General features: G+C 42.7%; 1 protein-coding gene across 2 annotated transcripts; it reads left to right on the top strand.

Annotated features, from left to right (window-relative positions):
• Positions 1-4269: 4269 nt before the first annotated feature.
• Positions 4270-17892, top strand: cspg5b (chondroitin sulfate proteoglycan 5b). 2 transcript variants are annotated; one of them, XM_040021103.1, is made up of 5 exons: positions 4270-5413; positions 10911-11691; positions 12749-12937; positions 13244-13406; positions 17216-17892. In XM_040021103.1, the coding sequence occupies exons 1-5, from the start codon at positions 5332-5334 to the stop codon at positions 17408-17410; spliced, it is 1410 nt and encodes a 469-aa protein (XP_039877037.1). In that variant the 5' UTR covers positions 4270-5331; the 3' UTR covers positions 17411-17892. The 2 variants fall into 2 exon arrangements, with proteins under 2 accessions (XP_039877037.1, XP_039877038.1); XM_040021104.1 differs by having other exon boundaries at positions 4274-5413; positions 13244-13322.
• Positions 17893-22902: the final 5010 nt, after the last annotated feature.

Below are 22902 nucleotides of genomic sequence, written 5' to 3'. Positions count from 1 at the left end.
TATTTTATAGACTGATGACATGATGCAGGTGTGTGTCTCCATCAACCAGTAGTTTTCTTTCCTCTCTGCCTTTTTTTTTTTTTTTTTAGGTTTCTTTCAGTCTACCTGAGAGGCCCTGTGACTTGCTTGTTAACAAAACTTACCATATAATCATTATATTATCATTATTATACATCTGACTGAAAATGAAATAAATTTACGTATACATACTCACTAGTCACTTTATTAGGTAGACCTCCTCAACTAATCGCCCAATCACACAGCAGTAGCTCAGTGCATGTCAAGGCAATCTGCTGAAGTTCAAACTGAGCACCAGAATGGGGATGAAAGGTGATTAAATAACTTTGAATGTGGCATTGTTGTTGTTGCCAGACAGACTGGTCTGAGTATTTCAGAAACTGGTCAAAATGGAAGATGGCCTCTAGTGTTGTGGAGAATGGCCGAGCTAAGATCCTGTTGGACTTTCAGATACAGATAGACAAACTGGTGGTGGCTAACCAACTGGACATAGTGGTGGTAGACAAGCAGAAGTAGATGGCCATAGTGATAGATGTAGCAATACCGAATGACAGCACCATCAGGAAGAAGGAACACAAGAAGCTGGAGAAGTACCAAGGGCTCTGAGAAGAGGTCGTGAAGATGCGGAGTGTGAAGGTAACAGTCTTTCCAGTGGTAATCAGAGCACTAGGTACAATGACTCCCAAGGGAGGAGAGTGGCTCCAGCAGATCCCAGGAACAACATCCGAAATCTCTGTCCAGAAGAGCGCAGTGCTGGGAACAGCTGCGGAGGTGTGCAGGTGGATAGCGAATGAGCAACAGCTTCTGACTTTCCAAAAGTACTAATTTATTTAGAATATCAAAAATAAAAGTGTTACCTCTACCACACATTACTCGAGAGCACACTAGTCCACGTACACACGGGAGCATCCATTACAGGGAGAGCACGAAGAAGAACAAAAAGGGGGTGATACACCAGTCATGAGACAGGAGGTGCCGCCATGTGGTGATACACTGCATTACAACAGCAACTGTTACACACTACACATGGAAAAATAAACATAAATACAGAAATCCATGAGCCCTGGGTCCCTAGACCTAGGCCCTGACAGGGAGAACATGCAAAATATATATATGTATTGCTCTTTGAAAATTGCCACTGCAGGTTGAAATGGAGGAAGTACTTTCTTTACTACAGCAAGTGCATCTATGTAAATGTAAATGTATTAGATTTTTTTCCTACTCTGAATAATGAAGCCCCACACAAGTGCACAAATATGCCAAATTCTTTTTCGTCTTTAAAAAAAAAAGCACCAAGAGATAGAGATTCTATACTCTAATTTTCTCTGTTTTCTTTGAGCAATGTTCTTAATGATAACTGACACAATTTATGTCCTGTGGCAAAGAGTATGTTCATCATTTCAAGTTGATTGATTGAAGTGAATGATGTCCAACCATCCATCCAGTTCAAAATGGCAAGGCACAGCATGAAAGCTTCTTTTAAAAAAAACATCATCTGTTAATAATCCAACCAACACACACAATGTTTAAAAATATATGGTAGACCACATACATGGTGACACAGCCCCAGGCATCCTGCAAATCTCTGTTTTTTTCTCCTTCTAGGAATATGGTTCAAATTCATGTGATGTTTGAATTAACATTTTCTCCTTTCCTGTATAAATTCCTGGCATTTGAAGGCATAAAAAGAGTTAATTCAAGAAAATGCTGTGCATTCAAAGTGCTGGGCCAAAGGCTGGAAATCTTGAAGGGCGGAGGTACAGTACTGCAAGAATTTCACCAATGACTCACAGATGCTCTCAGAATCTGTCTGCATGAATTCTTTTACTACTGACATTACTCCAGCTTCCCCGACATAAAACTGTGTGATGTTTGGCCCCCTGAAATCAGGGCCGCTTCTAAAAGGGCAACGGGGCAGAACTGGCACCTGCACTGCATCAGTGGGAAAGAGGCCTGTGTTACTAAGTATGAGCATCAGAAGTGGTTTGTATGTATATTTTTATAGATCTTGATAAATCTATAAGGTTATAGCGGTTATACAATGTTTATGCCATGATAGAAATCATTTTTCCAATATTATTCAAACTCATCTCTAATAAATTCTTGACAACATTGTTTAAGAAGTCGTTTAAAGCCAATCATTATGCACAGAAACCAGGTCAGTGAGTGCTTTTTTATTTACTACGCCTGTTGTTACCCTTTATTATCTCTTATCCCTTCAAACAATATTCTGATGAATATGTGACGGTTATGCTGGGCCACAAATTATAAGCTTTGCATACTGAGCTGTAAAATGTGTAGCTTGTTCATCTCATGTTCCTATTCCCCTTACGCTCAGCACGATGCATCAGAAGAACAATTTGTTGGAGCAAAAGGAGGGGCGCTAATGAATTCCTGGGTATGCGACGTGATTTGATTTGGCATAAGCTGTTTCTCAAGGTAGGAGAAATAAAAAATGAAAAGCAAGCCAAAATGTAAAGTCCAGGACTCCAGCTCAGCAAGAAAGCCACCCAATTAAAGGATGTCGCTGGGCAGCCTTCACTGCCCGTTCGGTGGTATTCATGAGACACGTTTCTGTATCTCTGCATTGTTATTAGTGCATTCAGGTTACAGAGCTGGGATGTTCCAAGCAAAACAAATGAGTGCCTCCTTCCTAGCCCCTGCAGAGTCAGCTGATTTTTGTACAATAAAACAAGTGAGCCTTATACAAATGCACAACGTGTGCAAAGTTCAGGTGGGAACTGTCAGATTTTACTGATTTCGCATTGAATGACTTAGCTGGCTATCCGTGTCAAGGTCAATAAACATTGAAAATGTGGTAAAAGTTAGAGCTTTCTTCTTTTCGTGATACAATTTAATAGATTATGGATGTTACACCCCTCTGAAACCCCTATTCTCTTTGCAGTGGCAGTGCAAGAGTCTGCAGGTGTTACTGGGCTAAACTGACCACACCTGGTGTGGCGTAGATAAATGCATGCCTGAGGCTGACTTTGGAGAGGCACACCAGATTTTTTCATTATGCTCTTGTCGGTACCAACAGTTTTAGCAAATTTATTATGTAATTTAAAATAAAACCTCTTCTTTGTGAAACTTCTTTGAGCCAGATCATAACATGGATGACAAAGGTGTTGGTAATATAATGAAGGTCCCAGTTTTTCTGAATAGATGAGTTTCTATAGGACAAAAACACTGCTTCACTGAAAGGACCACACACTGTTACTTACCAAGCCCAAGGCTTTATGGGTGTGGATGCAATTCAAAAAGCAGTCTTGTCTTCGCCCTGTGTAGACTGGTTGTTGCAGCATCTACAGTGACACGCAGAATATGCACTTGGAGAGTGTTTTGGACATCCTGTTCACCCCTCACTGTTCAGCCCAGGAACAGGATGGAAAAAGCAACGTGGAGCGAACGCAACATGCACGCACAGAGCTTGGCGTCGACTAAGGTGTGTTATTCTTCCATTCTGTTTCTCAGTAAGATCCATCTGTTCACCCTGCACAGTAATACACTCCTTTCCTTTTGGTCCCCAAACAGCTCTCCCTGCAAATATCCAAACAGTCGAATGAATTCAATCACCAAAGAAAGAGGGACAACTGAAAGATGACATGCATGTGCTTGTGTACATTTATTTTGATCTATCTATCTATCTATCTATCTATCTATCTATCTATCTATCTATCTATCTATGTGTGTGTGTGTGTGTGTGTGTGTGTGTGTGTGTGTGTGTGTGTGTGTGTGTGTTTGCAGGGGCAGTAGTTGGGTGCGGAAGCAATTTTGTTCTGCTCTGTTTGGCAGTGCATCTGTGAACATTTTTCTGTTTCTCGATTTCCACCACCAAAGGTTCGCCCCTTTTCTATGCACACACATCTCTGTCCAGCCCCTGAATCCTCATGTCTCTCTCTTTCTCTGTCATCCTCTTGTGTGGCTGTCCCTCCACCCTGCTAGCACCATCTCATATAAAAAAAATAAATAAATAAAAATAAATAAACAAAAAAAAAACTCTACTGTTCTGTTGTCAGGAGTGTAGACTGATTGTGTTTGGACTTTTTAGATTTTAGTGTTTTTTAGGGTAATTGATAGTGAACAGCAGGAGGGAGCGCACAGTGTTGGCTGGGATCAATTCACTCCTGATTTAATGAGTAATGAGGAAAAGTGTAATTTGTTCACTAGGAACAGAGCATTTGGTCCTAATTATTTCATAATGTATTTGACATAATCCCATTTAGGAGTAGAGCAGATACTCTGCCCTCCGCAGGCCATTTCGTGAGCTGTTGGTGACTGTAGTGCAGACACAGAGATGGGAGAAGGGATTCGTGTGACAGAGCAGTGATTACACTGTTTTAGGAAGCAACTGATTTAGGAAGATAGAGGGGGAAAGCGATACAATTGGGAGGGATTATGAAAATCATACTTTAGGAGATCCAAAGGGGGTATGTTGGTTTGGTCAGAGTGTGTGTGTGTGTTGAGGGGGGGGGGCTGTTCACCAGCAGCTGCTATTGTCTGGAGTCTATATCTCAATATAAGACTAAGAGGATTATCTAAACGCACACTCTTAAAGAAGAACAAACCTCTCTCCTCTGTCTGTTGGCCAAAGGCATTATGTGCCCAAATAACCCGGTGACATATAAAAACCACACAGGGAGAGAGAGAGAGAGAGAGAGAGAGAGAGAGAGAGAGACTCTTGGACCGAAGCTCACACACACATTAGCTGTGGCGTAAACTGGAGCATATTGACTTCCAGTGACAGCAGACGCTGTTTAAATCCCCCACTCACCCCCATTCTGCACGAGCGACAGCAAGCTGAGACTGGACACCGGGAGCATTTGCTCGAGTGATTGTCTGTGCGCGTGCGGCCTGGCACTCTGACACCGAGGCGCACTGTGCGCGCGCGTTCTTCGCCGGTGTAACCAAAAGCTGTGAAAAGGCGTATCAGTTCGACGACCCAGTCTCATTAGAATCTAGTCTGCAGACCCTTCGCTGGTCGCGCGCATTTTACTACTACAACTCCTCGCGGTGACGCTTCAGCTGTCGACGGAGTGGCACGCGCGCAAAAGCTGTGGAGAAGAGGACACCCGCCCGGGACAATGGAACCGAACCCTAGCCGTTAAACAGTTGACACACACGCACGCGCGCGCACACACTGCAGCTGAGAGAGAGATCAGGCGTTTGGAAGGATAAAGGCGACATGGCGAAAACAGACAAGCTCTGAAGTTTGGAGGTTCTGCTGTGAGGATTATTGTACAGTCCACGGTCTGACCGGCGAAACGAGGACCAGAGTTTGCATCACTGTATCCAAGGGAATAAGCCCACGTTATGGCGCGCGCTGACAGCCGTTTGGGGACCTGGCAGGTGCTCCTGACCATCTCAATGGTCATCCTCCCTGTGTCTGCTCACGGTAAGTCCGCGGATCTACCGTGTCCCACCCTGTGCGTGCGTGCTGCCTTTAATTATTTCTGTAAGGAAGCACGCGCACGTGCGTGAATCCAAATCACACTTGCTTTGGCATAGATTAGAAATAATGACAAATCCAATTGTCCGTGCATGCGCCATGGAAATATAGATGCCATTTAAAATGTGGGCACTGTTGGCATTATCCATTATGATTATTAAGCCTTTGCTTGGTAATTCTGTTTTGTGAGGACACATTTTTAATGCATTGATTAGTTTGGCCATTCGCCATTAGAAATGCCCAAATGTCCACATTTTTATAGCACGAACAAAATTGGATTCTCAGTCCAACCAATCACTACATTCTGCAGATAAACCTTATATTTTTTGTCTCTCATCCTATTGGCTGCTATATGTACTGATCACTAGTGACACTTGAACCAGTGGCTGTGGGCAGGGTTCAGCCAGTATCAGGTTCATTAAGCGTGTGAAAGGCGGGTAGGAGGGGTAACCTCCCCCTGCCTGTAATTATGTTAATTCAAAGATGTAAGATCTACTACCCGGCTGTACATTTTTTTAATGAAAAATAATGAGATGTCTGTGGACGATCACAGCGACAGACACATTTTACAGTTCAGCACTGCAGCTGCGACCCGCCGTGCCGGTGCGTTCCCCAGACAAAGGCGGGATTAGGTGCACCGTGGCCGGGCTACAGGAGGCCCATTCATGGTGCTGAAAGGACTGAATTCCTCCAGACATTGAGGAGAAGGAGGGGTGGGGGGCGAGACGACTGGACAGGCCAACCCCGCTCCCCTCTCCTCCTTCTCGTTTACTGTCCATCCCATGGGATTTGTGGGAACACAAATCTGACACAGACGGTTCCTGCTCTGTGCGTGTGTCTGTCTGTGTATCTGTGTGGCATAGACACGCGCCCGCGTGCTCCCCCCGAGTGGTGGAAATGTGAAAAATCCTGGAAATATAAAAAATGAGCGCTACTGCTGTCGCTGCCCAGCAACAGGGTGGGTTGTGCACGCAGAGGGTCGTTGGGGTTCACACGAGCACGCGCATCAGCTGTATTCCCCCCCCCCCCCCCCCCCCCCATGCAGCCTTGTCTCGCGCCCTCAGTGGATAGCGAGGCGTTAACTCTATGTCATATTGACCGGTAAATATATGCCTGGCATCCTGTCCCCCATGTTTAAAGCCCGCAGACCACTTGCCAGGGGATATTTGTTTAATTAAGAGTACCAGGGGCCTACAGGGGATTCTTATTTCACTGGCTGCCTGGGGAGATGCAAATCTTTTAGATATTTTGCTTTTCACTAAACAGTAACCTGCTCATCACATAAAACGAAGAAACAAGTAAAGTGATTCACTACTGCTTTAGTATTCCTGCAGAGTCCCTTAACATGCAGCACCTGCTGTCATAACGTCATTTTCAGCTCAAATTTAATACGTTCTTTTACTCACGCAGAGAGGTTTGCTTCAGCAGACTAATGTCTTTATAATATACGTTTTTTTTTCATGACTGGGTAATTTGACTTCATTGGTTTTTATTTATTTAGTCTATAAAATGTTCACAAGTTCAGTGCTGCCTTTAGTCAAGGTATTTTTGTCTAACGGGGATGTGGTGGTGGTGAGTTACCATCATAAGATACAAAGTCACACCCCAAAAAAGTCTGTCACTTTTACTTGATTTTAATAAATTATCAAATATAAACTGGAGATTATTCTTGCAGTCAGCTGATTGATTAATTGGCTAATCATTTTGAGCTCAAAGCTGGTCAATCCACACACACACAAACACTCCTGCGGGAATAGATTTCTCTTGTTGGCCATGCCGGTAAAACAATGTGGACTGAATCCAGAACCCCAGCATTCCTCCATGTGAGTATGTGTGTGCTTCTGTGTATCCAGTGCATAATGTGAGGTCCATCTGCCCCGTAGCCCCAGAAAGCTCATGATATGTCAGAATACATCAGATCATCAGCATCTCCTTGATTTTCTTTCCTTCGCAGAGATGGGGAGGAGGAAAAAAATCTTGAATGCCCACGGATCAATGGGCGGAGGCTGCAGGTTTTCATCATAAATGAATGTTTGATTGTAAAATAAATCAATAAGGCTCAAGTATTAATACATTCTTAAATTTGGATGTTGCAGTTTTGCTCAGTAGGCACCTTTACATGACTGCTGACTGTGAAAATAATAGCTGTAGTCAGCATCTTTTAGGTTTATATTGGTGGTCAAAGGTGGTTACAATGTACTTGTGTGCAGGGTTCCTTCCCACTGTGCCCTGATGGTAAGGCCGCTGGGAGTCTGCACTCCAACCAATCACAGTGACTTCAGGTAAAACTTGTTACCATGGTGACATGCTCCGTGTGATGCCAGAGGTTAAGAGCCGAGCGGCAGCTAAAGGCACAAATCGCACTGTTTCCCCTGTGCCCCTTTGCTCTTGTAATCTCCACGAAGACTGCCAGCTGCTAACAGGATACGCAGCATCCGCATCTCAACAGAGAACAAATCGGCAGACTGAACCTTTAAATGAAAGCAGAATTCATTGTAATCAGATTTAGCCGGTGGAGCCTGTCTCTCCTCCAAAGTGTGAGGCATTGCAATCCTTGCCACCTGAGTTTTCCCAGAGATGGAGCTGGCATAAAACGCAGAGTGACTGGCTGGCTGATTGATCGAAAAACAAGAGAGAGCACCAACACTAGATTCTCTGTTTCCACTGCAACTCCCTCGCTCCATTCCTCCTTTCAACCTGGCACCTCTTTACATCTCACCATGGCAACTGCACTGTGTGTGTGTGTATGTGTGTGTGAGGTGAATCTCATGGTTCCTCAGCCACCGCTAGTCTCCGTGACTCGAGGCACGTTCAGATGGTTTTTGTATTAGTCCTGAATGAAGTGCCAGACACTGAAAGCAGGGATCTCATTGGACACGTTGATCTCAGGGTGTTGGTGGGAGAGAAGCTGTCCAGCCCAGCCAAGTTTGGCCATTTGCAGATGTACGAACCAGTGGAAAAGTGTGAAGAAATGGCTTCTTGAAATGTAGTGAACTGTGGGAACACTGCAGCCAGTTCTTTCTTTCTTTCTTTCTTTAACGAAAGAAATACTTTGAACCACCATCTACATTAACTTTAGTAGTGTCCAACACATAGAAACTTTATATACAGGATCACCAGTAAAATCTCAGGAAAACCACTTAAAAAGTTTTTTTGCTTTACATCCAGAAAAGTGTTTTTTTTTTAATTCTGTAAAAGTTATACTTCTACATCATTAATGCTGTTGCACAATCCTCTGATATGCTTCAGGATTCGTTTAGTGCTCTTTTATGCCTGTTTAAAACTTAAAAGCTAAAGCTTTTAGTTTAACTCAGAACAAAAATGATAAACATCAGCTCACCTGTTATTGTCCAGCTGCAGAAAAAATACACATTTATGAACTCTGGGAACAAATTACGGTATCTCGTTTGTTTAATTGCAGTAAAACATATGTGTAAAAACGATATGTTGTGTTTTTTTTTAAGTGCTCAAACAGTTCTTGGTCAGGTGTGTTTCCAGCAGCAATCAGCAGCGCCTCCTTGTTATGTGCTAATTTGTGAATTTCACATTTGGGGAATTTTTGCATTTGGATGTCAGGCTTGATTTCTCTCCCTGTGCCCAAATGAATGCCAAGCTGACAACGTTACAAATTAGTATAAATAATGCTTTAAAAATGTTTCAGTTTAAACAGATATCCTTAAAATTTGGCCCGAGTGTCTTCAGTGTGGGAGGGGTATCATTTGAGTCCTGGCAAGAAAGAAAATCTAAATGTATGAACACAGCATCATATGCCAGACAGGGAGTAGCTGAGCTCACTGAGGCATGTGTGCTCCTCACCCAATCAAAAAGTGACATTTTTTCAGCCAATGGAAAAATAGCACCGTGCTGTTTCTAATTTCTTAGCAGGAGCCAGGGAATCACTTAGAAAGAAGAAGAAGTACTGGGTAGCCTGCAACCCACCTTCCACACATCCAGTGCCCACCCTATAGTTTCACTGTGTTTTAGAAAGACAGCTCTGAAGTGGACTCCACACACAGTCATACTGCACTCTAAAAATCACTCCAACTTTTATGGAATAAAACAAATTAATCTTGTAATGTCTAAATTAAGTTTTTGTGTAATAACCTTAGTCTAGTCAGACATCATGTACAAAAACCCCCCAACCCCAAACTGAATCGCACAGGCAGGAGGAGATCCCAGCAGCTGGCCTCTAATCTTCAAACTAAAAGCCTGCTTTCCTAACCTCTGAGCTATTACTACACCTACCTTCCTTTTTACCCACTTATTATTCCTAGATGCCCAAAAATAGGAGGCTGAAACTGCCTTTGATAGTATCCTGTTATTTCCTTATCTTGCTTAAACTATTTGCCAGATTTACTGAGGCGATATAATGCTCACGCTGGCATAAATCACAGAGACTCTGCGTTTTATAGCTGCACCATTTCACCAAGTGGAAATTTGTCAAGATATCAAGTGCATTTTTTTTGCAGTGTTACCAAATTCTTTTGGAAATACTTGTCTCCGCTTGAATTTAAAAGAGAGTTCTGTGGGTTTTAATTATGTGTGGCTGCCGAGAATGAGCATGCAGTGAGGGGCCAATTAGCAGTCTGCTGCCTGCTGGAAGATTTTAAGACTTTTCTGGTGATATCTTCGCCTTTCTGCCTATGAGTGTGCGTCTTTCTCTGTAGATTGCTAAAAGCAAGAGAAGTTTCCAGCCAGGCGGCTTCTAACCTACAACTCTAACCCCTAATCTAATCCTCACCCGGTCTCGGTCACTAGAGCACATGACTCAGGCGCTAATCCTACATCATGCAGTCTTCAGCTCTTGTTGACATTTCTTTGACAAGTAATCAGTTGGCTTTTCAAAGGGAAAGTGGAGCCAAGTTTTTAGTAACACTTTCACTCACACTGAATAGATTTTGTATTTTTTGGTTTATAATTGAATAATATTTTAAAGCTCAGAGGAGTTAATAGTCAGGGAGATGGTGAATTATCTTAGAAAACCAGGCTAATACAACTCTAAAGCACCTCTGCACAAGGCTGTGGTGGAGACTGCAGTGGATCTACCAAAGCCATTCACACTTTATCCTTGGGCCTCAGTCTTTATCATACAAAACTAGACTCAGCACCTTCGGACTGGTTAAATCTATATATAAAAACCTTTGTGTGTACTTTTTGTGAAGAGTAAGACCACAGCAAATAAAAGCCAAAGCAATTCAGTTTTCTGTTATTCTTTGGTGTTATGATTTGTAATTATGTCAGGGTTCCTCAGTTTCACACATCAAAGTAGGATCACCCAATAAAAGGCTTTTAAAGCAGCTGTTTAATGTCTTCTTTGGCTGCTGCGATGGCTTGGGTCTAGAGGCTACATATTTTAATGGAAAGCATGAACTGCATGCTTCACAGTTTCCAGAGTTAAAAGTCAAAAGTTGAGCTCTTAACCCTTGTTGTGTGTGATTGACAGGGAGGCATTCAATTGGCAAACACCACCATCATCGCAACCATTCATCTGTCAACAAGGAGGCCTTGAACACCAGGATGGTGCTAAGTGATGACTCAGCAGAGAGAGACCATCTGATTGGAGCAGGCCTTGTGTTTGGTGCCAAACTCCCACTCAGCTCCACCAAACACCACCACTCACATAAGCGCGTCCACTTGGATTTTGTAGAGGAGGACCCACCTGTGGCGGAGGAGCTAACCGCAGGAGGTGGGGGTCCAGATCAGCCCGGGAACCCCTTATCCGATGACGTCATCACCGTGGAGTTTCACAGTCCTGCCCCCGACGTCGTGCCCTCCGATGCTGCTCTGGGATGGGCGAAAGCCCCCAAGCCCCAAAAGCAGAAGGCAGGCGACCCTACATCATGGACCCTTTCTGATTTTTACGACTATCTATCCCCTGATGATGACGACCCCTCGGCAGTCGATACAACCCCAGAACCCGAACCCTCCCCGTCACCTCCAGCAGAAATGGAGGATGAGAATCCGCTCCTTGCTGGTTCTCCTGCTGTTCCCGACAAGGTCAAGCCTAACGTGGACAGCAGGCCACCCTTACCAGCTCCTCCCATGTCAGGGCAAGACCAGGATGAGGGGCTAGGCTTAGGAGGTGCCATGGGGGAGGGTGGCTGCAGGCTGGGCTTTGTGCAGTCTGGGCCCGGGGTGTGTGTATCTCAGTGTGACGTCAAACCCAATTTCTGCTTCAATCAAGGGGTGTGCACCGTAGTGCCAGGAATGGGAGCCTTCTGCAGGTGAGAGCTATGCAAACACAGGATCATACAGTCTTCCTTTTTCCATCATGCATAGTAATTTAAAGGCAGGATGTGAGTTTTTGGTGAGTAACTGGCATTTGTGTGTGCACATTATGTGCATGGCAGCAGGGGTGCCCGAGAGGGTCGTTGGGTGCTAAAATATTCCCCTTTTTAATTTGTCTTCTTGGGATAATTTCCAATATGCTTGTTCTCCCACACAATTGAAAAGATGTAGCATGAACACTGGAAACACAGACACACACACGCACGCACAAACACGGAAACAGAAGGCTGGCCTGATGTGTCACAAGGGTTTGTCAAGATCACAGCAGGGTCCCCAAGAGATAATCTCAGTTTTGGGTTTTGGAGGCAGGGCGTAAAAGAGGGTGTGTGTGTTGTTAGGCTGCTGGCAGCTGACAGAGACACACAGCATGCACAAATAGAAAGTACGAGAAAGATGACAATACACTGAGGTCACACAAACTCGCGCGCTCGCACACTGCTCATGCAAATGCACACGCATTCATTCACGCCTTGATGGCACCATCTGCCCTCTCCTGCAGCCTCTCTGTAAGCCTGGAGGCAAACTGTTGCTTATCTTATCATACCTGCTGAGTAATATGCACACACACACACACACACACATGCATATGGACACACACACTTACATATGCTCAAACAGCAGTGAAAAAGTTGTAAGTAGTTTGACAGAAAAAGATCAGGAATATGGAAAACGCACACACACACACACACACACACACACACACACACACACACACACACACACACACACACACACACACACACGTGTTCTGATCCTTTGATCTCATTAAGGGGCTAGGCTGCAGGCCAAATCCCTGCTTTGCTGGAAAGACCTCAGGACAGCATGTCAACAGCTCTGAGTACAAGTTTACACTTACACATTGTAGGCATAATTCTGGCACACAGGCACACACCTTCTTGGGCATTTGGCTTTTTTATTTTGAGGATAGAAAGAAAGACAGAAAGTTAATAATAATAAATTAATATGGTCTCTTTATATTCCTTCTTTATCCAGGTGCAATGTGCAGGACTACGTGTGGAACAAAGGTGCGCGTTGCGACTGGGCCGTCACCGAGTTCCAGGTGCTGTGCGCGGTGGTGGGCGTGTCCTCCGTGGTCCTCCTGCTGCTTTTTATGATCATCGTATTCTTTGCCAAGAGGCTGCACCACCTCAAGAACGAGAACAAGCGCCTTCGCAAACGCAGGTGTGTGCGTATGACCGGGAAGTGAGAAAATATTTTTGAAAAGAGAGCTGTGACTCACAGTTTGGTCGGTGCAAAGCGAGGTGACAACCTTATTACAAGCACATGGCAGTCAAAGCAGAGCACATGTGAAAGGAAGTCTATAGTCAGTCTGCTAAATTATTCGGTTTTCACAGAAGTGACATGTGTTTTGTGCGAGCTGGTATACGTAGTGGAGAAAAAATGCAGCTCTTAAAGATATGAATGCAAAAAACAACCATATTACTCCAAATATTTACCACACAAATCTCTCTCTCTGCCATCCTGCAGTAAGTACCGCCCACAGAGCAGCGAGCCACAGACGGACGGCCTCTCAGTTTCCACAACAGCTGACGGCTCACAGCCAAACGTAAGGAAACTGTGTGACACCCCTCCGCCCGCTCCCCAAGCTCATACTCACAACCTGGCGTACTATGACAACATTATCTGTCAGGTATGCCCAGCTCTCCTCATGTTTGGCCCCTTTCCCCCCTTTTTCTTAGTTTTTATTTCATTTTTCTATATATTTTTCCCCCTTCCCACCTCATTGTGTTCTCTCCTGTGTTGTCTCCCTGCCAGCTTCGCTTGATGATTCAGTCTACTGTATGTTTCTGCTGCACTGTTCTTGTTATTAAACTGCCATCTGAAGTTTGCAGGCACACCAAAACGCACCATAATGTTGTCCTGTTACATCAAGACATAGATGAAAATGTAGCGTATGTCTGTGTTTAATGTTTTTCACCCTGACCGATTCCCCTCAGAGGCCATCAACAGCCAGCTTTACCTGGGACTATAAACCCAGAAATTCTTATAATCAGCTCCAGGTAAGCACAAAGGAGATGTCCACATTGCCTACATTAGTCTTCCTCCCTGGCTTTGCTTTAAAGTCCCCGACTGTGCAACTGCTAGAAACTTACAGTATTGTGCAAAAATCTCGAGCCACCCATTACTCCTTTATATTTTGTTTCAAGTAGCCAGACATTCCCATGTGTTTTAAAGTTTTCTTGAACAATAGTTCCTCAGGCTTTGTGAGGGTCATTCAGAGTTTTTCCATTTGGCTGCGTTTTCACCCATTTTCAGTCCAATCCTTGGATCTGACCATTTTCAGAGGCATTCAAGTGTAAAAAAGAGACCTGATTCAACACATAGACAATTAGCAAAGAACCAGTTTTAAATTGTATCTGTATGGGCACTTTGTTACTAGCAGCCTGTCACAAAACCCATCATGTTGGATCAATTGCATTTTTTGGGGGGTTCAAACCTTCATCAGCATGTACAGAGTAGGTCAGGAGAGAGGTACAACAATGTCTACAGCCATCTGTAAATCATGGTGGAGGCTCCGTCAGGGGTTGCATATTAATTTCAGCCAGTGGTGTTGGAATTGTTGTAAAAACTGATGAAATTCCAAACACAGAATTCATCATGCAAAACCATCTGGAAAGCATTAGATCGGCAACAGCTTCATTTTTTTTTTTTTACCATGACAATGACCACACTTCCAATGCAGTAAATGCCTGAAATAGACAAACACACGGTGAAGAACTATCAGTCATGGATTGGCCTCCCTAAATAACTCTCTTCCAAAGAAAAGCTTTGAATGTCCTTCAAGAAACCTAGAGAACTATTTCTGAAGATTACTTAAAGAAATTACAAGAAAGCTTGACTAAAAGAGTTCAGGCTGTGTTGAACAATAAAGGTGGATTAAAGGTAGAATTATACAAACTCCTTTTTTTGCCTTATATGCATGAATACTTGCACATTTTAATAAATCGCCACATCTATTTCTCATTATCTCAGCAAAATATCAAGAAAAGAGATGCAGCTCAAGACTTTTGCACAGTACTGTAAATCTTTTGCACTTTATACGCTGCAAGCTGTCACTTCCACGACCTTTTCCCGCACCTGATCTCGTATCAGCTGAATTCCATGTAGGTGTAATGATTAATCACACCCTGCCAGGCATCCCGCAGCCAATTGTTCAGATATGTAGGCATCGCTGTGTGGAGAAACAGCGAGTTCATACATTTGCTGCCTCTCCTACCTGCGCCTCTGCAGCTTCCTGAGAAGCTCGCTGAGGAAATTGAGCCACCATTTTGTCTCAGCTGCTTGCTCTCCATGCAGCTCAAACAGCCATTTTGGGTCCCCCTGCAGCAGGTTTCCTCTTTTCTCCCCAGTACCCTTCCACAGGTTGTGCATTCTGTAGCATGCAGTAATGCATTAATTTCTGTCCACAATTCTTTTGTGTGTGTGTGTGTGTGTGCGTGTGTGTTGTGGGGGTGTTGTGTTTGCAGGAAGATGTGTTTGTTCCCCTGTTTTCATCCATCAATCGCCTGCTGGGTTACTAAGGCAATAGAGAAGGTTACTGATGCATGAGTAAATTCATACTTAAAATTCAGTGTGGATTCTTGTGAATAAAGACGGATATAATAGGAGAATAACTTAAACGGCGTAGGGGGTGTAGGAGATCAACAGCAACAGCACGACTTTAAATTTTCGGAACCTGTTTTGATGTGAAAGGGCGTTCGGCGAATTGCGTACAACAGTAGCCAGTGAAACTGATCGATTGTGCCCTACTTACCGCCTGATGTGACTTTGACCTTCAGATGTTGGTGAAAAGCCAATCAATGGATAGCTTGAACAATTACGAGCCTGACACACGGACACGAAACACAATAGATTTGCATTCTTACAAAAACAAGTCTCTGGGACTGACTTCACATTTGATCTGCAGAAATGAATTCTGATTCTCAGTCCATTAGCGACACTTAGCTGAACTACCTGAAGTGATCAAATTAGGATTTTTTTTAAAATAATAAGCTGCTGCTCTGAGAGCAGTGCTGGCATTTCAGTGTAGTGATTATAGCTACTTTTCGGTATCTTCCGGATCCTCTAAATGTCAGGTCGGGGGGTTAAAAAGCCCCTGCAGGTACATGTCCTGTATTGCAATTTCTTTTAAATGTCATAGGTCCAACAGGTTTTTTTTTTTTTATGCTGCGGTATGATTAGCTGATTAGATAAAGGCCTGGATGTGAAGGTGGTGGTGGTTTTTCCGTGACTTTCAAGAATGATTATCTCGAGCAAGCAAGAGGGGAAGGGTTTTCTGGAAGGGTTTTTTGTGTGTTTTTTGTTTTAACCACTTATAAATATCATCTTTAAGTTCAGTTAGGCCAGTTACTCTGCGATGTCTGTCTCTCCTAGTCTGGCAGTGTATTTCTGCCAGTTCAGATTAAGTTGTCTCTGCAAAATCGTAATGCACAGCGATGCGCCACTATATTAGATCTTTCCCCAGCACACACTAAGCAGTTTTTCCCTGTTAAATGACTGCCTGAGCAAGTGATTGCACACTCTTGCAAACAACAGTACAGTAAAAGTTCAGTTCTGTAATTAAAGGTGCAATCTTACACAAAATAGACCCCCCTGAGGATGATTATTAGACCTCAACATAACTTTACCTTCGCCAGGGGAAAAAGTGTACACATATCTATATTCCCAAGCAGTAAAAGATGCATATCTGCACAGCTAAGAGAGTAAAAAGAGTAATTTAAAAAGGAAATCTCACTATTATTATTTTACAAGAATTCTGTTTAGCTGGATTTACTGACCAAAATAGTTTTTTAAAAAATGTACTTGAGTGTGTTTGTGATTTTTCAACAAAATACTGTGCACTCAAAAAAATGTATCTACATAAGACGAGTATTTCACAAGCAAATGACTCAGATAAACTTAAACAGTTTCTTAGGAGCTACCTAAAAGAGTTGTATGGAACCACTTGACATAACTTTTTTAAAAGCAAATCCTCCAAAATTGTTCAAATGTTTCACCAAATTCCCCCCAAAATAAAAAGAACTTGTAGATTTTTAAGGTTCCACTAATTACTTGATGATTTAAGTTAGATAAAACACATTTACTACATTCTGGTAAGTCTCTCTGTGCATGTCTTGCATATCAGCAGCACACTGGTGTAAAGGTTTTCTCTTACAGCAAAGAAAAAGTCTGGTTTGGAAGTTTCCCGAGGCTTTTGTTCTCACCTTGCATGCTGGATTGTCCTCCCACAGTCCAAATACATGTGCGTCAGGTTAATTGGGGATTTTAAGGTGCCTGTAGGTGCAGATGTGAGATGGATAAAGCTTTGAGTTGTAAGTTGTAAGACTGGCACCATGGAAGTGTTGTTGTATTTCCCAGAATAGTTTTGTACCTCATCATTAAAATTTCGTTTTCTCTGCATATGAAGCATCTGTGAAGCGTAACCAACTTTCTCTGCAGGATGAGCCGCAGAAGCAGGAGAACCAAGCCAAGTCCCCGCAGCCCAAGGAGGAGGGGTCTATGAACATCCTCAACTCTCACTCCCCGAAGCATGAGAACAACCGCCCGGCCTCCGCCGTCCACGACCACGGCCTCACTCCTAACAACACGGAGGAAAAAGCCGAGGTAAACATGCTCCAGAACAACCTGGTATAAAGCTTCACCTTCTGTTAAAGTGTGCACACACACTCACACACACACACACAAACGACATAGCGCCGAGGCTAACATCGTTTACACCATGCAAAGTGCATACTGTGCATTTCTAGCAGTCTGATGAGACCTAATGTAAAAAGTAAGCACAACATGAATTAAAGATACAACTTGAAAAGCACAATAGTCTTGTTTACAAGGCTACCATGCCAACACTGATCACATAGTGGTGCCGCCTCCTCCTTCCTTTCATATCCGCCCCTTATGCTGGACTAAAACCTCTGGCTTGGACCAACTATTGACTGACTTTCCTTTCTGCTGATGCCCTGCCTTGGTCTTTGGCCAATGAAATCCTTTGCTGTCTTTTCTCACATTTCCCCAGCCCCTCCTTCCCCTTACCTCTGCTTGCCCCGCCTTATTGTCGCTCTCTGCCCGCATGCATTGGTGTTATCAATGAAAAGTGTCTGAAAACATAATATTTGCAACAAAAAATAAAATAAAAAGAAGTACATGGAAATTAAGTGGATCTGTATTTGCGAAATATTAATGTTTGCTAATAAGTGGATATGTCTAGATTACATGAGGTCAAAGTAACTGCTCGGAGTTGATATACTATATACAATAGATATATTACACACGCTGTGTCTTGATTTTCAGTGTGATTTATAATGCTTTAATGTACCTTGCTATTCTTTTGTACTTTTTTTGGTATACATGGAGGATTGCAGTTCACGGTTGTTGGAATAAATCTTTTTAATTTACCCAGCTTGTCCCCGTGTGTTGTTGTGAGCTTTCCTCCAGACTGTATCTCTCTGTCTAGCTCTTTCTTTTTCTTTCTTTCTTTCTTTCTCTGCATGTCTGCCTATGATGAAGCTAACTACTGCCCAGCTGCTCTCCCGCTAATAATAACTGAATGCTCGGCTGACCCTGCTTTTGTGCTACAGTAGGCTCCTCACAGATTGCACCGTCCACACACACAATGGTGACTGCCCATTCAGAACCATGGACAGCTCCCTCAAATGAATAGAAACCGCAATAACAGGTTCAAATGAAACATGTTTTGTTCAATATGAAGAAATTTAACACAGGCTTTTTAACCAGACTGGCAGAGGGAAACAGGATTTCTGAGTTTTCTTTTGTTTTTTTAATTTTTGATGTAGTATGCTCCTTTATCTGTACTTTCCATGTATTAAGAAGTACACATGTTCCTGTTTGAATACCCCCCAAATTCCAACCTCCACTCTGTACTTACACTGATGAGAATTTAATTCGCCATAGTTATTTTTATTCATCTACGCTAAACACCTCTTCTGACAGCAGTGTTTTTAAGTATCATATACACTCACCTGACAGTTTTTTAGGTACACCTTGCTAGTGCCAGGTTGGAGCCCCTGCTTTAATTCTTCGTCGTATAGATTCAACGAGGTGCTGAAACATTTCTCAGAGATTTTGGTCCATATTGAAATGACAGCATCCCTAAGGTGCTCTGTTGTATTCAGATCTGGTGACTGTGGCAACTATTTGCGAAGTCATGTCATGTTCAAGAAACCAGTTAGAGATGATTGAGCTTTGTGACATGGTGTGTTACACTTCAGGATAACAAGGATGGACATGGTCAGCAACCAAAAGTAAATCTCCCACACTGTTACAGCACCACCACCAGCCTCAGCTATTGATCCAAGGCAGGATAGAGCAATGCTTTCATGTTGATTACACAAAATTTTGACCCTCTAATCTGAATGTCGCAGCAGAAAGACTCATCAGACCAGACAACGCTGGTCTAATCTTCTGTTGTCCAATAATGGTGAGCTCTTTGAATTGTAGCTTCAGTATCCTGTTCTTAGGTGACAGGAGTGGCACCCAGTGTGGTCTTCTGCTGACCCACCTGCTTCAAGCTTTAACATAAAGTTCAGAGATAATGGGTGGTAACGGGTGGTTATTTGAATTACTTTTATCTTCATGTAACTTCAAAGCGGTCTCGCAATTCTCCTCCAACATCCGAGAACATCAACAAGGATGGTTGTATGTGAAAATCCCAGCAAATCATCAGTTTGTAAAAGAGTCAGACCAGTTCACCAACAAACAATGCCACATTCAAAGTCACTTAAACTTCTGTTCATCCCCATTCTGATGCTCTGTTTGAAACTCAGCAGACCTTGTCTTCATGCATAAATGCACTGAACTGCTGCAGTGTACCTGTATAAAGTGGCCAGTGAGTATATATGTCATCATTATGAAAAAGAATATTGATATTCAGAACAGTTTAAACTAAATTCTCAACATTTATAGCCACTTAGTCTCAAATTTTATTTCAGTTTATGCTATAATCATTATATTTCTATTATGTATCTAATGGAAATTATTACCTAACTGTGCAGTTTCCCTTAACTCCATGAAGCTCAAAGCGTCTCTCAGCTCACTGCTTAGCTAGCTAGTCTGTAACTCTTTGGAGCTACTGCCTCTTACACCCTTCTTCAGCAAATAGACACTGATCTTATTCAGGAGTTATCGGGAACACCAGCCACAGGAGTTTGAGAGTGAATATTAATTGAATGTTGCTCTGTAGTTGCCGGACATGTAAATCAGTACAGTATTTGTCATTTGGTATTTCTCATCATTTTCCCCCAAAAGCTAATTACACCAAGAAGCTAAAAATCAATACTGTAGCTTTCAGCTATCCCAGGGGCCCAGTGTCACCCCTGTGCTTGTCAATGTAATTTGATTTCATGTTTTTGCCTTCATGACTCTTCCTGCATTGTTGCAATCTTCTCCACTTACCATATTTCAACATCAGGATGGAGTGACTATTGGCCTGGAAGTGCTTCTCCCCAAAGAGGCCAAGCTTCACCCAGAGAACAACCCGCCCCTTCAGTATGATGTCTTCCTCTACAAGGTTGCCAACAATGGAGACTCTGCCTCTCCCAGCCAAGGCCTCACCTCTCACTCATCCAGTTCTTACCCCACCACTCATCCCATTCCCAGATCACCCAATACACCTAAGACATCCAAGGTTCCTAAGTCAAACAAATCCCCCAAACAGACCAAGGAACCGCTGAGAGGGAGGCACTCTTCACCTGGCCGGCACCGCTCACCCGGTCGCCATCCATCACCAAGTCGCCACTCAGCTCCAGGGTGTTATTCTTCCCCTATCTGCCGTATGTCTTCCCACCACTCTCCCTCTCATTTCCGGTGCATGCCCACCTGCTCACCCACTCCCCCTCAGCTACGCAGGCCCAGAGGTCGGTCTCAGGATCTGGAAGATGAGGCCTCAGAGACTGGGCGAGAGTACTATGGAGGACACATCCGCCCATTCCCATCATCACCACATCTTACCCAGCCTCCTCCATCACCATCCAGGGGGAAGTACTGCCCGGTCAGTACCCGATCCCTGCCACCACTCTCCTGACCAGGCCTTTGCTCAGTCCAGCCCTTTAAACGCACAAACATCTGTCATGATCTACTCTGTCCAGTGATCTGTGTCCATCATGTCTCTAACTTTTTTTTTTTAATTAGCTATTTATAGTTTTTTCATCCACCTGTCCATCTTTGCACCCTGTTTCCCCACTTTTATACCCTTAGGATAAGGAAGGCACCTAAACCTGTTCTAGGAAACTAAATAACTGGGACAACCCTGCACAGACCACATTCACTGAAACTGAAACATGGATGGACCAAAAATACACCAATAAATCACTGCATGGTTGCTCCAGCTGCATATTCACACCTCTCTGTAAAAAAAAAAAAGCCCAACATCTCAAGGCTCAGGTTTCTGCTCACAGAATAAACTCCTATATGTGAACAACACTATCTTAGCATGGTGCCAACATCAGCGACAGCTGACGATATTGTCAATAAAAGGTTTCATAGCCTTAGTGTTATCAGCAGTTTATACAAATCTTTTGCTATTCGATGTGTATTTTTTCATGTTTTCATAGGTGTTTTGAGTGTCTTTTTCAGTGTTTCTAATCCTTAATAAATAGGATACAACAAATCATGCAGTACTGTTTTCTGAAGATGGAGAAACTTTCTGTGTGGTGGCTGTTCATGAAATATGAGGGGCTCTGCTGCCCCCTTGTGGACAATGCAAACATTGCAACGAACGGTCTTTGGGAGTGGTTAGATAGATCCTTATACTATGAGACACTGCCACATGTTTTATATAAACAACAAAAATAAAATAAAAATAAAACGAGGTTATTCAAAGAGTAAGACCGATATTGTGCATTATAATAGTGCAGTTTGCATTATTAAATAATATGCACATTATAAATGTGAGAAAAAGCTCTAAGAAGGTATAATACAGAAATATTTGTTTGAGAATTAAAATGATCCTGTCAGGGAAATCTCATGTTTTTGAATGAACCCCAGAAAAATTACAATTTCTTTGATGTGTAAAAATATTTCAAATTATTTGAAATTGTTTGAAATATTCAAAATATTACTTTTTAAAAATTATTTTAAATGAAACCGGGGTGAGAGAGGCTATATAGTTCTCTGAAGTGGTGTGTTGGTGTCCATGCTCATAAAGAGAGCATATAACCGAAAATTTATATGACACCAGTTAAGCTTCCTGATATTTAAGGTGCTGCATGAGTAGAAAGTTAGTAGATAGTTTGCAAACCAGTACATAGCCTTAGTAGCATTTGTACCACTGGATGGTTATTGTTATCACTCTTGATATTATACATTTACATAAGGAGACTCGTGCTGTGAATAAAGCTGTGGTTGTTTTTGTTGTTTTTTAATAAAAATAATACAAACTAAAGTCAATACATATGGCAGATATAGAGGGTAATGACACTGCCTTTTTTATGCATTAAGAACAGCTTATGTCAGGATTAGGAGAAAAACATAAATGAACAGTTTGTTTAAATGATGACAAAAAAAGACAAAAGAAAAAGATGTGTTTAACCAGAGTATTAAAATGCATCTAAATATGCATTAAAACCAGCTCATATTTGTGATTTAGACTACAGTTATGTATATAGTGAAAAAAAGCACTTAAATAGCAGTTTAAACACTTTTATTCTGTCTATATCATTTTCAAAACAAACACAGAATGAGAGGGTGTGATGTTCCCCTTAAAATTTAGAAATTTATTTAGTATTGCACTTTTTCCGGCTGGGATAGGCTTCAGCTGTTTAAGTGAGCACCCCTGTAATGTTCAGGATGCAAGCCCAATCATCTCCAGTAGCAGTACTTTTGTTTCTTCGGGTGATTCAGATTACAATTTCCCACAATGTGACCTCTTCTGCAGCAGCAGTTAACAGCTGCAGGCTGCAGCGACTCAGCTTTACTCTTCTCTGATGTTTCTCAAGGATGAAGACCACCTTCTGGTTCCAGATGGAGAAGGTGAAAGAGAAGTTATTCTTCCTTCTTTTTCTATTTGTCAGAAATGGGCACAGAATGAATAATTTTCAGAAGCCTCCAAGGTGCCCACAGTGTGTCCTTTGTACGTCCTCGGTTTCCACTTTTTAATTTGCTCTTGAAGTATT

This window comes from Simochromis diagramma, unplaced genomic scaffold (genome assembly GCF_900408965.1).
Source record: "Simochromis diagramma unplaced genomic scaffold, fSimDia1.1 OVJJ01000753.1, whole genome shotgun sequence".
NCBI classification, from domain to species: Eukaryota; Metazoa; Chordata; class Actinopteri; order Cichliformes; family Cichlidae; genus Simochromis; species Simochromis diagramma.
Note: the sequence above shows the minus strand (reverse complement) of the source record. Positions and strands in the feature narration are given on the sequence as shown.